The sequence below is a fragment of the Miscanthus floridulus genome, chromosome 19 (genome assembly GCF_019320115.1).
Source record: "Miscanthus floridulus cultivar M001 chromosome 19, ASM1932011v1, whole genome shotgun sequence".
Taxonomy (NCBI): domain Eukaryota; kingdom Viridiplantae; phylum Streptophyta; class Magnoliopsida; order Poales; family Poaceae; genus Miscanthus; species Miscanthus floridulus.
Window position 1 is genome coordinate 86,412,126 of NC_089598.1, and position 19,717 is coordinate 86,431,842.

Genomic DNA, 19,717 nt, shown 5'->3' on the forward strand with positions numbered 1-19,717 from the left:
GCACACACGCGCGCCCGGTCTTCACAGCGCCCACGCTCCGCGCTGGGCGCTCGCCCACTCATGCGTGTGTTGTGTGTGTAGTCATGGCCAAAGGCCATTGTAATATATATGTATGCCATATACGATCAATGCAAATCATCCAGTTGATCATCTTCATTCTACATGGTATCAGCCTCCTCTTCGATCCTCCAGAACTCCATTGCCGAACTCTCCTTCCGCACCAATGGCGCCTTCCTCAATTCACTCTGACTCTTCCTCTGACGATGGCTCCTTCGTCGCCCCCGCCCCTGCCTCTGTCATCTAGACAATCTCCATCCGCCACCACGTTCCAGTCACCCTCGACATGGACGAGGGGAACTACGGCCAGTGGCGTCTCTTCTTCGACTCGACTCTCGGCAAGTTCGGCCTTGAGAGCCACGTTCGCTCGCCCACCCCGTCTGATGAGAGCAATGGTGAATGGCGCATGGTGGATTCATGCGTCACCAACTGGATCCTCACCACCGTCTCCAAGGGCGTCTTCGACATCGTTCGCTGCGACCGGAACACCGCCTTCTCCCTCTGGCACGCCATCGAGGGCCTCTTCTAGGACAATGAGCTGCAGCGCGCCGTGTACCTGGAAGCCGAGCTGCGTTCTCTGCAGCAGGGGGACATGTCGATCAACGACTACTGCACCAAGTTGAAGTGGCTCGCCGATCAGCTGCGCGACATCGGCCACCCCGTCTCTGAGCCAGTCAGGTGCTTAATCTTCTCCGCGGCCTCAATCCCCGGTACCGCTACGTCAAGCCAGTGATCACCTCCAAGTCCCCGCCGCACAACTTCATGAGCACCCGCTCCTTCCTCCTTGAGGAACTCAGTTTCCAGCACGACACTAACGCCGAAGCTGGACAAGCTCTCACCGCGACCCATGGCGAGCGATCCAACGGCTCCTCCAGTTCTGCCGCAGCCGGCACCAACGACGGCTCTCCAGCGTCGAACTTGTCGCGCTCCAACAACCGCTCCAATAACGGCGGCGGCAACTGATCCAACAACCGCTCCGATCGGCGACGCGGCCGCGGCAATGGCGGTGGGTCCTCGCGCTCCTCCAACAACCCGTCCGCGCCTTGGGCCACAGGCTACAATCCATGGCAAGGCATGGTGCAGGCCTGGCCCATGCCATTCCGTGCCCCTGGTGCTGGTGTTCTGGGACCTCGGCCTCCGTTCCAGCCACAGCAAGCGATGGCGGCCACCCATCTTCCACCGCCTTCACCGGCCGGCCCATCCAACGTCTTCGACAACAGTGCCCTCTACGCAGCGATCCAATCCACCGGCGTCTAGCACCATCCCACGAGTGCCTCGGATTGGTACTTCGACGCAGGCGCGACGTCGCACATGTTGTCTTCTCCTGGTAACTTTCCCCCTTCCACCCTTCGGCATTCTAACTCCATCATCACAGTAGGGAATGGTGCCCAGATGCCCGTCACCCACCAGGCACAGACACTCATTCCTACTGCCACTTCCCCTCTTCACCTCAATGATGTTCTTATTTCACCTTCACTCATCAAGAATTTGATCTCTGTTCGCCATCTCACTCGTGATAATAACGTTTCCATTGAATTTGATCCATCTGGTTTCTCTATCAAGGATCTTCTTACCAGAGCGGAGATGCTCCGATGTGAGAGCAGCGGCGATCTCTACCCTCTCCGTCTTCCTCATCATCAAGCTCTCACGGCCTCCTCGGTGACATCCTTGTGGCATCAGCGACTGGGGCACCCTGGAGATCCAGTCACCTCCCAAGTTTTGCAAAGCTTTTCTTTTCAGTGTAATAAAGCTGATGCTCACTCATGCTCTTCTTGCCGGTTGGGCAAGAATGTTCGTTTACCATTTACTGAATCTACTTCACAGACTTTCCCCTTTCAACTTGTTCATTCAGATGTTTGGACATCACCCGTTCATAGTCATTCTGGTTATAAATATTACATTGTTTTTCTTGATGATTACACGCATTACCTATGGACAATTCCACTTCACAATAAATATGATGTTTTCCCCACCATTCAAGCATTTATTTCTTATGTTCATACTCAATTTCGCCTACCCATCCTAGCCTTCCAGACTGACAATGGACGGGAATATGACTCCACCGCCATGCGTCTCCTGCTTTCTTCTCTTGGCACCCAGCTACGTCTCTCCTGCCCGTATACGTCGCGGCAAAACGGGAAAGCCAAAAGAATTCTCCGCACTGTTAACGATTGTTTGCGCACCATGCTCATTCACAGTGCAGCTCCCCTGACGTTCTGGGCTAAGGCGCTTGCTACGACGACGTACCTGATCAACCGCCGTCCCTGCCGAGCCACCAGTTCCACGATGCCGTACGCCCTGCTCTTCGGTGTGGCGCCCTCCTATGCCGAGCTTCGCGTGTTTGGGTGCCGATGCTTCCCCAACCTGATCGCCACCTCGAGCCACAAGCTCGCCGAACGCTCCACGACGTGCGTCTTCATTGGCTACCCAGCAGATCATCGTGGGTACCGTTGCTACAACCTCGCCACCGGCCGTGTCATCATGTCACGGCACGTCGTCTTTGATGAAGCAGTGTTCCCATTCCGCGACAACGCCACGGCCAACGCCGACGCACCGCGCTTCGCGCCGTGTGAACCGCCCGCCCCCTCGCCAACTGAAAGGGTCGAGATGGTGACTAGAGGGGGGGGGTGAATAGTCTTTTCTAAAACTTAATCACGTCGGCTAACCGAAACAAGTGCGGAATTATAACTATCGGTCTAGCCAAAACTATACCCCTCTATCTATATTCACTAGCACCTTTCAAAGATACTAATTAAGCAACAAAGGTGTCGGGCTAGCTAGAGCTCTCCTAACCAATTCTAGAAGCAAGGTCACACAAACCTATGCCACTAGTACTTTAAGCGACAAGGGAGCTCCTACACATGCTAGTAAGCAAAAGCACAAAGCCAATTAAACTCACTAGCAATGCTCAATAACAAGGCAACCAATGCCAAATTAGAGAGTGCAATTACTTAGCTACACAAACTAAGCAATGTGACTAACAAGGTTACGCAAACCAAATTAGCCACGCAAGGGAGCTACTTCTATGCTACACAAGCAAGAAGGTAACTAGTAAGCTACACAAGCTAACTAATTACAAGAGCAACTACACAAGCTTAATATGTATAAAAGTAATTGCAAGCTTGTGTAATGAGGATGCAAACCAACGGGAAGAACAAGGTTGACACGATGATTTTTCTCCCGAGGTTCACGTGTTTGCCAACACGCTAGTCCCCGTTGTGTCGACCACTCACTTGGTGGTTCAGCGGCTAATTAGCATCACCCGCTAAGCCCACATGTCGAGCGCCGCAAGAACCTACCCCGAAGGTGAGGGTAGCTCAATGACACGCTTTACTAAAGTTGCTCTTCGCGACTCCCGCGGGGCGAGCACAATGCCCCTCACAAGCTCTTCTTCGGAGCGCCACACAAGCTTCTTGTGGGCTTCCACGGAGACCACCACCAAGCCGTCTAGGAGGTGGCAACCTCCAAGAGTAACAAGCACCACCGGCTTGCAACTCGATCACCTAGTGCCACTCGATGCAACTTCATGATGCAATCGCACTAGAATCGCTCACTCACACAATCGGATGATCACTATCAAGTATGTATAAGATGGAGGGCTCCCAAGCACTCTCAAGCACGGACACAAAGTCCCCCAAGGTGCTCAGCCCCAGCCATGGCCGAAGGCCACTTCTATTTATAGCCCCAAGGGCTAAACTAGCCGTTACCCCTTCACTGGGCAACTGTCGGGTCAACCGAACGCTCCGGTCATGTTGACCGGACGCTGGACCTCAGCATCCGGTTGCCCGATGACAGCCATGTGTCACCTGTGTTCAACGGCATTCTTCCGATCTCAACGGTTATCATCAGACTGGACGCAACAACTTCAACTGATCGGACGCTAGACCCTCAGCGTCCGGTCGTTTACAGTAAGGTACCGACCCCGATCGGACGCGTCCGGTCGGACGTGATCGGACGCAGCCCCAGCATCCGATCACTCTCCAGCGACACTGCTTCGTCCGACAACAGGACCAGACACTACCTCCAGCGCCCAGTCACTTTTAGAGCCAGCGTCCAGTCGACAGACCGACGCTACACGCTGACTGCCACAACTGTCCGGACGCTGAGTCTCAGCGTCTGGTCACTGCGTGACCAGAGTCCGATCCACTCTGTGGGACCTTTCTCATCTCCATTTCTTCACCGAGTTGATCCACATCAACTCCAACTTCATCTCCTTTGTAAATGTGCCAACACCAACAAGTGTATACCACTATGTGTATGTGTGTTAGCTTTTCACAATCATTTCCCAAAGGGTTAGCCACTCAACTTGTCACGCCACTCAATCGACGATGCAAAGTTAGATCACTCGAGTGGCACTTAGATGACCGATATGCAAACAAGTTTGCCCCTCTTGATAGTACGGCCATCTATCCTAAACCCGGTCATCAACTTCTCTACACACCTATGACCGGTAAAATAAAATGCCCTAGGTTATACCTTTGCCTTGCGCATTCCATTCCATCTCCTCCAATGTTGATGCAACACATGCACCAACATGATCAACAATGATATGATCTACTTCATATCATCACGTGATCATATTGGTTCATCGATCTTGACATCACTTGCTTTTCACCGTTGCCTTCGTCCATCGGTGCCAAGTCTTGCTCAAGCTTCACCGCCACACGGTCCATCGCTCCAAAGCCTCCAACTTGCCCTTCACGCTTGCAACCAGTCCATCAAGCCAAGTCTTGTCTTGATCTTCTCCACCTTGATCACATGACTCAATGTCATGTCTCATGTGCAATGAGCTCCTTCATCATCACATGTGCGAGCTTTGCAACATCTCCAAGCCATTTTCACCTTCATGGTATATGTTTCTCACACATATGTACCTATGGACTAATCACCTGTGTATCTCACATAAACACAATTAGTCCACCTAGGTTGTCACTCAATTACCAAAACCACATAGGGACCTTTCACCAACTCACGGCGTCGTGCATGTCTCGCTGGCGCAGTCATCGCCCCGCCTCATTGCCGAGCTCACGCCTCACCCGACACATGCACGCACCGTTGAAGCGTGTGCCAATCGGAGTTGCACCTTTAAGTTCATCCTTAGCACCATGGTTAGCTAGATATCACTTGGAAATAAAAAGCTCTAGATACCTTGTGAGATCAACATTAAAAGCAAGGTGCTAGCATTACTTGAAAAGCATACCAAGTGTCTAGCTATCATCCTATGCATGCTAGTTATCAAATCATCATTCAAGTTTTACAACTAGCATACACCACACAAGCATGCATATTGAATTTGAAAGCTTATGCAATGCAAGCAAGCACATGAATATGCACATATCAAATGCAATCAATCAAAGTTCATGAGCTTGCTCCCCCTACTTGTGTGCTTCTCTTGTCCAAGAATTTTGATCCATATCTTTTCTTCAATGTTGCTCCCTCTTTGTCCATGTCCATGTCCAACCTCTACTTCTTTGAGCTTTTATATCTTATCTCTCCTCCTTGTATAATTTCAATCTCAAAGCTTTCATATCTTTGTACAATCTCTCCCCCTTTGTCATCAATTTCCATAAAAGGTGAGTTTTTTATTGATGCAAGGGTATGCATTTTGGGGTAGATGGTTGAGGCTTGAGTCTTGTATTTTTGATGGACATCACTTGATTGTTGGAATGACACCATTTGTAGATACCACTTGTATCTTGTGTAGGGCTTCTTGAGATACCACACATAGGATCGTTGATCTTGATATCAATTTGTGGTACACCTCCCCTTTGTGATAGCATGGGTCATCCAATTGATACACTTGAGCTCTTGTAGGTGAGGGATGCATTCTTCATTTGATGATCACTTAAAGTTGAGGATCACTTGTGGAACCATTTTCTTGCATGATTGATATTATGTGTAGATGTGATATCACTTAAAAGAATCTTCTAGTATACAACCACTTGTTAGATTTATCAATAAAAACCACTTCTTGAACATTTGCTATCTTCATGAGTACCACTTATATGATATCACTTGTGAGTTGATCTAGACATAACTTGTAGATTCTTGATGAAATACTTGAGTCTAGATACTATTTGATACAAACAAACTAGATATCTATTTGCATTGTTGTCTTGTGCTTGTACTCTTATCACTATCATGAGCTTGTATGATTGACTTGAACTAAATTGATTTGCCTAAGCTTTCAAGTCCGGTTTGAACCAATGACAAGCTTCTTCACACCTCTTGCAAGGGTTATCTTGCCAATGTTGTACTTGTCACTTATTAGCAATCCAAATTGAGTCAAGTACTTGGGTTCACTAGCCCATGAACAAATTCATGTACTAACCACTAGATCAAGTAATCATTCAAATAATAGTGGTAGGCTATGAATTTAAGCATTTCATTTGTTATGCATGATCCTATGAAGCATGTACTATATGCACTAACCGCATGCTAGTAAGGGATGAAATGATCATGCACATTACAATAATACATTTGCTATGTTGGAGTAGAGGATAGTCACATAGATTCCAATTCATTACTCCAATAACAATGTGAAGTCTAATTATAAGCTTGGTGAAGACCAATAGATACCATGTTGAATTTCATTCTTCACCCATATGAAATGAATACCACTTATGATCAAGTGCACTTTTTTGTTGTGGTTGACTTGCTTTGTCTTTTGATCTATGCTTGCATGAGAGCATCAACATGAGAATACCACTTGAAATATTATGACTAGCTCTCTTTTGGGTGTTGCTTGCTTTTCATGATCAACCCTTTTGATTGCTTCAACTAAGCATCTCAAATGTTCCTCAGATCACCACTTCTATGTTAGCCTTCTAAGTACCATACTTGGTTCACCTACACATAGGCGGAAAGCCCCTACACTAGGGAGAAGTGACCTCTCTCCAAGAATCATTCTTGATACTCACCTGAAATAACTTGATTGATTGATTCAAGTGATTGACTTAACTTGATGAGTAACCTTGATTTCTTCTTTAAGTCCTTTTCTTTCTTCTTGTTTAAGTCCTTTTCTTTCTATTAAATGATTTCCAATAGTCACTAGAACTTAAACTTCAACTTCATCTTGAGTTTGATCTTGATCTTGATCTTGAGTACCAAATGTGTGCAAAGTACACTCCTCAATCAAATAGCCTTGTACTCTTTGCTTGTCATGCTTTTAGATCATCTCAAAACCAAACTTAGGTACCTCAAACACTTGTAAACATGTTTCCAACTTGAGAACCTTTCAATCAAAGTGACTCTAGATCAGTGTTTTCCTAAACGCTAAACGGTAAACAGTCGGTCACCTACCGTTTAGCCATTATACGAGCAAAACGTCTCATTAAATGGGCTAAATGGCCAATTAAATAGGGTAAACGGGTGATTAAACGGAAACAACGCACCACCGTGTAGCGTTTACACGGTGTTTAAACGGGCTAAATGACCGTTTAGGCGAACAGTACTCTAGATCAATCCAATATTTGTCACTTTTCTAACAGATTTTGTACCCTTCAAAGGAATGAGCATATCTTCCAAAGTACAAATCCAAATACTACGAAATTTGGTGGAGATGTTCTTTACTAAGTTATCTAGCAGCTGTAAAAAATTGAGCTTCATTTGACTTCTAGATTGCTGCCATATTTCAATTCTTCCACCACTGCTATATGCTGAAAACTGCTGCACTATAGCTGACAAGATCCACTCCAATACTGAAGCATTTCTTATCCAATTCTCATGAAAATTGTACAGCACCTTATATCATAAGTCTAGAGCATGTGCACCAATTTTTATGCCAATCCAATAAGTTTTGATTACTCAAACATGTCTAAGATCACAGCTCACTCAGATTTTCAATATAGGACAGATTTCAACAATTGAGCTATACTTCATCAAATGTGAATCAAACTTGAAACTAACTTGTTTGAATACTTCCATAAGACATATATCCATTCAAATCACTTACTAAGTGTTATCTCATGAATTTATCCAACTCAAATCAATCCAAACTTGATTGCTAATTAATTTATCCATTCAAACATCTTATAGCAAGCGACATTGCATATTTATCCAATTCAATCAACTCATATGCACCCAAATGAAATGATCAACAAGAGATATACATTGGTTAGCTCATGATCATCCAACTAGCAAGCTTCAACTTAATTATTTGCAAACCATCAAATATAATCAATGAATCACCAGCAACTTGAATTTGACACTTGTATATTGTAGCACACTTGGACTTCACTCAATTTGTCATGGCATTGGGATAGTGATCATCACTTAGCGATACTTGGCTCAACTACATGATTAACAAGATGAATATCATTTAAACCAAGCCTCCAATGCCGATGGTACCTACAAACAATTATCCGCTTTTTGATGGTACCCAAACAAGTTTGGATCCTCTCAAGTTAGGAGCAACATACTTAGGCAACGCCTTAGTATGAGTAGCGGGATGTTTTGCAATAGCAACCATAGAGGTACCATTACCATCCTTTCTAAGCACATTATTATAAACAATTGAAATAGACTTAGAAATGTCACCTAGGGGACATGAATGTGCCATGTGTCCTCTTTCCCGGCATGAGTAGCACTTTTTCTTTGCTTGAGCCTTCTCTTCTTTGCTCATATGGTGCTTCTCATTGCCTTACCTCTCATGGATTGCTTGAGCCTTCTTCTCAAGCTTGGTAGGACACTTAGAGGCAAAGTGTCCCACACTTCCACACTTGAAGCACTTGATGTGAGCATAGACTTTCTTCTCATCTTCATTCTTGCTCATCATCTTGGCATCTTGAGTTTGCATTTGATACCTTGCCTTTCCACCACTTCTTGTTTTTTTCTTCTTTATCATCAAATCACCACCATCTTTATGGTTGATCTTGATTTGAACTTGGGGTGTCTTCTCTTGCTCAACTTGTGGCTTTGGTTGAGGCTTCACTTGTTGCTTCACCAATTGCTTGGTTGGGCACATTAAGGTAAGATGACCCCAAGTGCGGCACTTGAAGCACTTGACATGCTTTAGCCTCTCTTCTTCTTTTATATTCTTGAGCTTCTCAATGTTAGGGCAACCATTTGCAAGGTGTCCCGCTTCATGACACCGGTAGCACATGGTATGAGAGAGCTTTCTTTGTTGTAGCTTCTTTATCTTTCTCTCTCTCTCTTTCTTTCACCCTTTGTCATCTTCTTCTTGAAGCCAAGGCCACACTTGTCACCATAGTTTCTTTGAGTCTTCAACATATGCTCAAAGGTGACTTGAGAGTTGTAGCACCTCTCTAACTTGTTGCTCAATTTCTTCACTTGTTCATTAAGCTCATTGTTCTCCTTCAAAAGGTTAGTCTCACAAGATATAGAAGTAGAACAAGCATCTATATGTGAAGAGCATGGCATATCTAATAAATCATTACAAGAGGTGGATACATGCTTCTTGCCTACATCACAAGGGTTAGCAATAATATATGATTGATTAATTGACCCATGTGATGAACTCTCATTATTTTTAAGTTTCTTGGTAAATATTTTAATGAGAGAAGCATGTTGTTCTAATAATTCATCATGAGATGCAAGTAGTGTCTCATGATTCAATTTAAGCTCATCATGTGAAGATTTATAAGCATCAAGTAATTTCTTATGTTCTTCACAAGAATTCTTTAGAAATGAGTTTTCATTTTCTAATTTCAATGTTTTAGCTTTCTCATTTTCTAAAGGCATGGTCATGCTAGCAAGTCTACTAACAAGCTCATCATATGAATCAACATGATCAACCGCATTATCATTTGATACCTTGGTGTCACCTTGTGACATGAGACAATGTGGTGTAGTTGGAGAGCATGTAGTAGCGTCTTCATCATGGCTTGATCATGAACCATCATCACCATCAAGTGTGCATGGGGTAGCATCATCACTTGCAACACTTGTGGCATCATCATCAACCTTGTCAAGTGAACTTGTAGTGGATCGATCATCATCATCATCACTTGACCATGAGGTGGAGCAATCTTCCACAATCACCAAATTGTGGTTGTGCTCAACACACTCATGTGCCTCCTCCTTGGGCTCATCATCATCATCGGAGACCGTCCCATATTTCTCATTGAGATAACTCCAAATCTCATGGGTGGTCTTCATGTCCATGATCTCTCCAAATATGCAATCATGCAAAGATCTATACATGATGTTAGTAGCATGGATGTCAAGATCTAGGCATTTCTCTTGTGCTTGAGTTTGATTATCTTCATCCAACACATGCGAAAAACCTACATCTACCATCCACCACATTTGAGGGCATACATACTTAAAATTACATATCATCCAATTTTTCCATCGTGCAAAGTGTGTGCCATAAAAAATGTATGGACAATCATCTAGCCCATTAGACGCCATCCTCTCGGGTCGGTGAAGACCACAAATGAGAGACCTAGCTCCGATACCAATTGAAAGGGTCGAGATGGCGACTAGAGGGTGGGGGTGAATAGTCTTTTCTAAAACTTAATCACGTCGGCTAACCGAAACAAGTGCGGAATTATAACTATCGGTCTAGCCAAAACTATACCCCTCTATCTATATTCACTAGCACCTTTCAAAGATACTAATTAAGCAATAAAGGTGCTGGGCTAGCTAGAGCTCTCCTAACCAATTCTAGAAGCAAGGTCACACAAACCTATGCCACTAGTACTTTAAGCGACAAGGGAGCTCCTACACATGCTAGTAAGCAAAAGCACAAAGCCAATTAAACTCACTAGCAATGCTCAATAACAAGGCAACCAATGCCAAATTAGAGAGCGCAATTACTTAGCTACACAAACTAAGCAATGTGACTAACAAGGTTACGTAAACCAAATTAGCCACGCAAGGGAGCTACTTCTATGCTACACAAGCAAGAAGGTAACTAGTAAGCTACACAAGCTAACTAATTATAAGAGCAACTACACAAGCTTAATATGTATAAAAGTAATTGCAAGCTTGTGTAATGGGGATGTAAACCAACGGGAAGAACAAGGTTGACACGATGATTTTTCTCCCAAGGTTCACGTGTTTGCCAACACGCTAGTCCCCGTTGTGTCGACCACTCACTTGGTGGTTCGGCGGCTAATTAGCATCACCCGCTAAGCCCGCACGTTGAGCGCCGCAAGAACCTACCTCGAAGGTGAGGGTAGCTCAATGACACGCTTTACTAAAGTTGCTCTTCGCGACTCCCGTGGGGCGAGCACAATGCCCCTCACAAGCTCTTCTCCGGAGCGCCGCACAAGCTTCTTGCGGGCTTCCACGGAGACCACCACCAAGCTCTTCTCCGGAGCGTCGTGCATGTCTCGCTGGCGCAGTCATCGCCCCGCCTCGTCGTCGAGCTCATGCCTCACCCGACACATGCACGCACCGTGCGTCGGCATTGCACATCTTCAGCTCCCGGCACTACAGCGACATCAACAACATCTGTTGCGCATAGCATCGCGGACCCCTCTGCATCGTCTGCATCCTCACCTGCTGTGGCATCGCCCAGCACGCCCTCCAACGACGCCGGCCATACTGGCCATCCGATGGTGACTCGGGCGCGCGCCGGGATCCCCAAGCCCAATCTGAAATACGCACTGGCGGCGGTAGCCATCATCTCACCGATCCCTCGGAGCGTCCGCACCGCCGTGAAGGATCCAAACTGGTACGCTGCAATGAAACAAGAGTTTGATGCGTTGTAGACCAACCGGACATGGACTCTTGTGCCGCGACCTCCAGGTGCTCGGATCATCACTGGCAAATGGGTCTTCAAGCACAAGATGAATCCCGACGGCACCCTCGAGCGCTACAAAGCTCAATGGGTCGTTCGTGGGTTCAATCAGCGACCTGGCGTCCACTTTGGAGAGACCTTCTCCCCGGTGGTCAAGCCAGCCACCATTCGTACAGTGCTGACGCTGGTGGCCACGAACAACTGGCCGGCTCACCAACTTGATGTTTCCAACGCCTTTCTTCACGGCAATTTACAGGAACAGGTGTACAGTCAGCAGCCCACCGGGTTCGTCGACCCACAACGCCCCGACGACGTCTGCCTCCTCTCCAGGTTGCTCTACGGGCTCTGACAAGCACCATGGACGTGGTTCAAGCGCTTCGTCGCCCATGTGACATCGCTGGGCTTCGCCCAATCGAAGGCTGACTCATCGCTCTTCGTATACCACCGCAACGGCGAGACGTCATATCTCCTGCTCTACGTCGATGACATGATCCTCTCAGCCTCGTCGACACGCCTACTTCAGCATGTCATCGCGCGGCTTCACGACGCATTCGCCGTGAAGGACATGGGACAAGTCCATCACTTTCTCGGCATCAGCGTTCGCCGGAATCGTGAGGGCTTCTTCCTACCGTATACGATCAATGCAAATCATCCAGTTGATCATCTCCATTCTACACTTCATTAACAGGTTTGCGTTTACGGTACAGATTGGTACATATTCGGCTCCAAAATGGCATCGCAGTATCTTATACAACTAACTAATGCATTTGGGCCAATACACGAGAGAAAGAAAGGAAGAAGAGGAGGCGAACCATACAAAAATGATGTATATATATGCAACACAAAAGCCCCAAGAGACAAAGCGCAAATTCTCATGCCACACATAAAAAAATCGTATAATCGGTAATCACAAAAAAAAAAAATCAGGTGAATGCATCTTGGACCATGTAGAAATTAATGTGCATCGTGAGTACTACATTGGCCCTATTCGCTTCGCTGAAAAAAAAACAAGTTGAAATACTGTTCCGGCTAAAAAAAACAAGCTGAAAAGTATGGATTATAAGAGACGCGAACATGGCCATTGTCCTATATGAAAAATGCTTAAGTCAAAGAATTTTTGTTGTTGAATAAAATAGCTCTCATGACATACACATGCATGCTGTGGAAATTGGAACAGTGTGAGCCATATACAGCATGTTTGAAAGCCAACAACACATGCTTCTGCTTTCTAGACTAAGTGTCATAATATATATGTGACGGTACACCTGTTGAGTACGTGTTAGAAAATAGGCATGGTTACCACACATCCATCAAATCCACTTGACGAACTGTACTTGGGGCCCAAGCTGCTATTGCGCAACCATCATTATCATGGTGGAGATTAATTAAATAAATAAATCACAAGAGATTATCCAAAACGCATGGAGTTCATGCATGTCCGTGGCAAGGAAAAAGATACAAGCCGAAGAAAAGAACCCACTCTCCTATTATTATTTTTGGAAAAGAAAGGTAAGATATGATGAAACAGGAGGCGCCTTCGTCATTAAGCACTACTACGGTCCTCGTCGGTCGTCACCCCAGGTGGCCATCTTCCACAAGCTACAGTGTCCCTATCGGACGGTCTGTATTGCTCGGCGTGCGTGGGAATCCCTTTTCCACTTCTTTTTCTCCGCCTTCCCGTTCCGTTTTATTCCTTTTTCTGGAATAAACCTCTACAGAGTCCTCATATTATAAAACAGACCCTGCTAGCTCCTGTACTTCACATTACATGCATAATTCATTCACAGGCGTTCAAGATACGCATACACCTCCAGATATAAATTTCTACTACTATATACATCCAGAGTATATAGTATAATAAATTACAGAAATCACATTATTATATATAGAACAAGGATTTTGATTTGTCCCATGCATCAGTGTGTGTGCGCCTGCCCTGGCCGCTAGCTGGCCGGGGAATAATTTCATTTCATTTATGAGGAAACGAAAAGGAATTCAGATGGGAGAATTCAGCAATTACGTCAAAGGATGGGCGTGGGGCTGCGAAAAAGATATTTCTTTTGGGGAGCTTTAGCTATCGCAGGAAAGAGGCGTCGACACGTCTCCTACGCAAACCAAACCGCCTTACACCGGCGGCCACCGTTCCATCCATCCGCAAATTTCTTCCTCCCATCTCTCTCTCTCTCGATCGCCCTGTGTGTTAAGGAAAAAGAGATATTATATTTATATATATCGCTATATGTATATATATATAATTTTCGCTTTCGCTGCTGCGATATATACTTTGAGACGAGACGACGCCGCGGGCCGAGAATTCTTGGATTTCCAGAAGCCCCGAATCGGCGAATCATCCATCCCCTCCTCATCTCCCCGTCCAGCCGTCGTCCTCCTCTCCTCCCTTATCGACGATCCGGACCAGCCGCTGAATTCTTCTTCGTTCCCCTTCCCCTCCTCCGTCGCCGTCCTACTCCTACCCGGCCTCCTGTGAAGCAGGTAACGATTGATATATATGATAGGATAGATAATCCGTTGATACTGTTATTAACCGCCTGGGCCGGGCCGGGCCGGGGGCCCTCTCTTCTCCCTTCCATCACATCGATATCGTGGAAGGTTTATCTCGATCGATCGATCAGCTTCCTGCATTCATCTTCCCTGGCCGTGTTGCTTCTTCTCTTTCCTTGTTGAAAGATGCCTTTTGCAATCTGTTCTGCAGGACGGGGTTGAGTTGCACCAGCTCAAGTCAAGGGATATAGAGAGAGGAGAGACGTACATCAGTTGTAGCTCTGGAGGAACCTATACCAATGGTAAAGTAAAATTCTCTTCATTTTTGCAATTGATGCTTGTTGATTTGCCATATGCTTTTTTGCATGCGTATAGGTGTAGATCGACGAGATTGATGATCGAGCTGCTGATCACCATCAGTACACATAGGTGTAGCAGTTTGTACACATGTAGTAGTAGTATGCATATAGAGACAGATCAGAACGAACTTGCATTTGATTTGGAGGAGACGACGTCAGGCGACGGCGATGGTGGTGATTGATGGATGGATTGTGGTGGTCGGTGGTGGTGCAGGTGATGGTGAGCGTGGCGAGCCCGAGCCCGATGGTGCGGTCGGAGGAGGACCTGGGCCCGCCGTGGCTGCGGCCGCTGCTGGGCACGAACTTCTTCGTGCCGTGCCGGCTGCACCCGGAGCTGAGCAAGAACGAGTGCAACCTCTTCTGCCTCGGCTGCACCGGCGACGCCCTCTGCGCCTACTGCCTACCGGCGCACCGCGACCACCACGTCGTCCAGGTCAGTCAGCGACTCTACTACAAGAGATATATGGTGGTGTGGTGGTGCACTTCTCCTTCGCGCAGCCGCCGCCGCCGCCGCCGCTGACACAGAGACGCACACAACATGATTCATGACATATATGAAATATGGGCATGCAGATCCGGCGTTCGTCGTACCACAACGTGATCCGGGTGTCGGAGGTGGGGAAGCTGATCGACATCTCCCACGTGCAGACGTACGTGATCAACAGCGCCAAGATCGTGTTCCTCAACGGCCGGCCGCAGGCCAGGCCCGGCAAGGGCGTCACCAACACCTGCGAGATCTGCTGCCGGAGCCTCCCGGACTCCTTCCGCTTCTGCTCCCTCGGATGCAAGGTCCGTCTTCTTCCTCGATCGCTAGCTTCTCTTCTCTCTTCCAGTTCGTTCGTTCCAGCCACGGACGACGACACACACGTTCTCTTTGTTCTTTCTTTTTTGTTCCTCTCTCTCGCTACCTTTCTCTCTCTCAAAGGCTGTAGTAGTACGAGTAGCGGGCTAGCGGCATTTTTGTCCGAGGCTCGGTATGGGCCAACGCCAACAGGGGATCGGACGGCACCCCACCGCACAGCAACATACGGCAGCTCGTGCGCGTCCTAGGCATCGGAAAGCAGACGAATCCTACCGCGGAAGCAAGCGGACTATGCATGGTCTATTATGTTGGGGTTGTTGCCAAGCATCAAGCTCTTGACACCCGCCATTTTTTTAAGCATTGGCCTCTACCTCGGATAACCACCGATGGCTACCTGCATTGCATGACGACCGAAAGGAAGAACCTGGAATGGAACCATCAAGATCGAATGCCGTGGCACATTTTAGTTGGACGCTTTGGCGGATGCGAATTCGATGCAAAATTGAGTTTTAAAACACAAAAAATTCACTGGAAATTAATGAAGATAGCTAATCAAGCACGCACTTATTATATTCCACAGCAAAGCATCGGGTCCTTAGATGCTACATTAATTCGTGCTGGCAGAGGCGAAGCCAGCCACCATGGCTACTGGGGTCTTAGGTGTTACACAGTGGGATCAACCGTAGTGGTGAACAGTGATTATCAATAATTCTCTATAGGATTTGTAGAAATTTATCGGGGTCGCTCGACCCCGATGACAAAGGCTAGCTCCGCCCCTGCGTGCTGGGAAGATACAACCGGTATCTTTCTCACACCATCTAGCCTTATTAGGAACTAATAAAGACACTCGATCGAGGCGGCCTAACACTTGTTTGTGGTCCCCTCCACAAATGGTAGCAATTGATGTGATCACATTTTGGCTCCATATATCTGCATTCTCGAATTGTTTTGCCTTGAAAATTCTTGGTTTCCAAAAAGTTATTGTGTTCCTCACCATGTCATGTTCATGGATACGGTAAGTTTCTTCTCCTTATTTTCTGTGGCATCCTAGGGATATGTCTCAATTATTGCCCTTTGAACTTTGGGTGGGTGCGTTGGTACGTGTGCTGCCGTTAAATGCAGCCAAATTGAATGGGTCCAGATATCTCCCATTTTATAGCCCATTTCCATCAAGATTGTTGCTCCAAATAGAGACCATTTGGAAGCTTTGTTGAGGTGAGCAATAGCTCCTTTCTGTGTCTTGCTGATTTCAGCTATGCCCGGCTTGCAACTGCAGCACAGTTTGGTTCTGTTGTCCAGCTCTTCAGCCTGTTCGGGAGGCCGTAAACGATCGTGGATTATTTACTGCTGGCTGGTTTGGTGTGAGAGAAAAATACTGTTCCTGGCTGGAAATTTACGATCGTTTACGAGCAAGCGAACAGACTGCTTGTCTTTTCTGCGCGGGTGCTATTTTGCAGCTGAATGTTAGCGGAATTATTGGCTCTCCCTCAAAAAGCAATATTTTTTCTGGCCCAGCGCAGCAATGTAGCCCCCCCAAAGCAAGATTTTTTTTACGGTTCCAAACACCTAGCCTAGCCTAGCGAGGTTAGAGTTTTCCTTGCTAAGGATCCAAACGCACATCGCGTTTGCTCGAATGTTTGAACCAAAACGCTTAAGTTGATAGGAAAATGTGGGAAATTTACTTATACTTCAACACATGCACAAACTATATATTAGGCCTCAAACATGGAAATATGAGTCGACTGCAATTATTTTATCCGATTGCGTCTTCCAGGATCTCAACTTGAGACATCATATCTTTTGGCCCTAAATATTCGGACCAGTTCAACCCAAGACAGAGAAAGACTTTCAGTTATACTTCGACAAACACCACAATGGAGCTCAAATCACAATCACAACAAAAAAAATGATTAACCACGGTTCTTACCCAAATGCAGCAAGTAAGAAACTAATCTTGCCTTGATAATTTAAGCTATATACTGTATCTGTCTAACTGTTGCACTAGGCACACACTATGTATAAAGTTTCCCTAGGGAGTTGAAGCTCTCACTGTTCTAGTTTAGGATAAAGCTGCTTTCAGCAGAGTAGGTAGACTTGATACATCATGTGTTTAGGATCTTCCTATCGCGAATGCACTTCTTTTTCGTTTTCTTTTTTCAGCAGACCGAATCATCCAGTTAACCTTCTATCACTTAGAAAGGATAGAAAGAGTGTGCGTTATCTAGATAAAGTTGACTTCCCTGGCAGCGATGTTCTACCGAATCACCTTGTTTGCTTGTCGGGTTTGGGTATATATATTGAGCTATCAAGTATGGTTATGTTGATCCTTGCAAATTTTAATGGGATCAAACAAAGAGAAAATGACGATCCTTTAGTTTCAGATATTGTTCATTTATGCTATGCCTATTGCCTAGAAAGTGTGGTTTTAGGCTGATGGTCATGATTAATTAGCCAATTAGGTCGCGGAATACCTAATTATTCCTATATATAACACTTGAGATGCTTTAACTCTCCAAAAAAGTTGGAATAACTTATAATTTTGAATGGAGGGAGTAGTAAGGGGTAATGTCCAATTGTCGATCTCATGATCTCATCAGTGCGTGAAGCCATGTGTAAAAACATGCGCAGCAATACACCTATTGAAAGAGGTCATCTAACTAATAAGTAAATATGCAGTTCAGTTTGCAAGCTTTAGAAAGATTATATGAAGGCTAATCAACGTCAGTTGGAGTGTTGGACAAGGAATTGCATATACTGCTGTGCTCCCTGTTCGCACTTAGTGCAATGACGACAGATCCACGGGGATAATAATAACACGCTCCATCATGGAGGGTTTCCTTTTCTTTCTCTTTTTCACACGTCCTCATCAGCTCACTTCACCGATTCCTTGGACAGCTACTCTTGTGGCCATGGAAATTTCATTCTCATTTCTTCTTCTTTGTGCTGCACTGATAAACCAGCTATATATATTCATTCCCTCATCGATGGATGGACGTGTGATTAATTTGTATAATTTACAGCTGGGAGGGATGCAGTGGGACCCGAGCCTGACGTTCGCCATACGGCCGAAGCGCGGGCAGGGCTCCGTCGACGACGGGTCCGGCTCCGACGACTCGTTCAGCCCCAAGAAGCCCCGGCGGATGGCCGGGTTCGACCTCGGCCGCTTCGAGCGGCCGGGCATCCGGTGGTCCGACGACGAGGGTAGCAGGTCCAACAACGGGCCCTTCACGCCCGGGACGCCGCCGATCAACCGGTGCCGGCCGTCCAGGAGGAAGGGCATCCCCCACCGCGCCCCGTTCTACGGTTAGCTAGTCTAAGCTCCAGTGGAATGCAATGCAACACGCAGCCATCAATCAAGCTTTAAAATAAATACTCCATCTTCAGCCAGCACGATGCTGTGTGCCACTCAGGTGTGAGCAGTGAAGTGATACAAAATCTTCTGCTACTGGTAGTAGGTCACCATATATAGCTAAGTATATATATGTTTAGCTATATAGCCTGTTACATATATAGCTGTATACATGCATGCATACACAACACAATAATGTAGGCGAAAGATATCTGTACATGCCAGTATATTTGACAAAGGTTGTCAGTATGTGTAGACAATCTGAAAGGAGATAGAAACATAGGTAGGGTTTGGATTTTATTAGGTTGGCTAGTAGTAGTAGTCGAGATTGATATGTGAGAAGGAACAAGCTAGCATCATGTATCTATCTCGGTGTTTGTAGTATTTGGCTGCTTGCCTCCACCACCCAATGCGTTTATTAGCGTTGTGGTGCGAAGCTAAACGTTTTTGGTAATCTCCTCCTCCTTATAGGAGCTTAATCTGTACATGTACAGACAGTGTATGTATGTATATGTCTGTGTACGTACTAGCAGAAATTAATAAAGAAAGAAAAGGGAAGAAATACCTTGTGGTGTGTATGTAACCTGCGATCTGCAAGAAAATGTCTGTAAATTTATATGACTGATGATAAAATGCTAGTATTTTCTTGAGTTGAGCTCTGGTTTTCTGTTAGGCACGTATTCTAGCTTTGGGCATCAACATCGTCCAGTACTCTTATGTCACATCCCTGGAGTCGATGCGCCGAACAGGAAGAAAACGATGCTAGAGGCCTAGAACATTGACAATGCGAGTCTTGTGTCACTGCCATTTCTTTTTCGGCGTCGGTTTGGTCCCAGGCTCTGCTACTGCGCTCACACAAGAAACAGGTGAATGGCAGCTACTGCTCTCACGCACAAAATACAGGTGAATGACACTTTTTAGTTTCCACCACAAAATTT

The 19,717-nt window shown here is 46.1% G+C and overlaps 1 protein-coding gene and 1 pseudogene across 2 annotated transcripts; both read left to right on the forward strand.

Moving 5' to 3' along the window:
* Positions 1-223: 223 nt before the first annotated feature.
* On the forward strand, positions 224-1,020 carry LOC136526310 (uncharacterized; annotated as a pseudogene).
* Positions 1,021-14,080: 13,060 nt separating this feature from the next.
* LOC136527606 (protein RGF1 INDUCIBLE TRANSCRIPTION FACTOR 1-like) lies at positions 14,081-19,357 on the forward strand. 2 transcript variants are annotated; one of them, XM_066520391.1, is made up of 5 exons: positions 14,081-14,377; positions 14,481-14,571; positions 14,843-15,061; positions 15,202-15,417; positions 18,451-19,357. In XM_066520391.1, the coding sequence occupies exons 2-5, from the start codon at positions 14,569-14,571 to the stop codon at positions 18,736-18,738; spliced, it is 726 nt and encodes a 241-aa protein (XP_066376488.1). In that variant the 5' UTR covers positions 14,081-14,377; positions 14,481-14,568; the 3' UTR covers positions 18,739-19,357. The 2 variants fall into 2 exon arrangements, with proteins under 2 accessions (XP_066376488.1, XP_066376489.1); XM_066520392.1 differs by having other exon boundaries at positions 14,081-14,260.
* Positions 19,358-19,717: the final 360 nt, after the last annotated feature.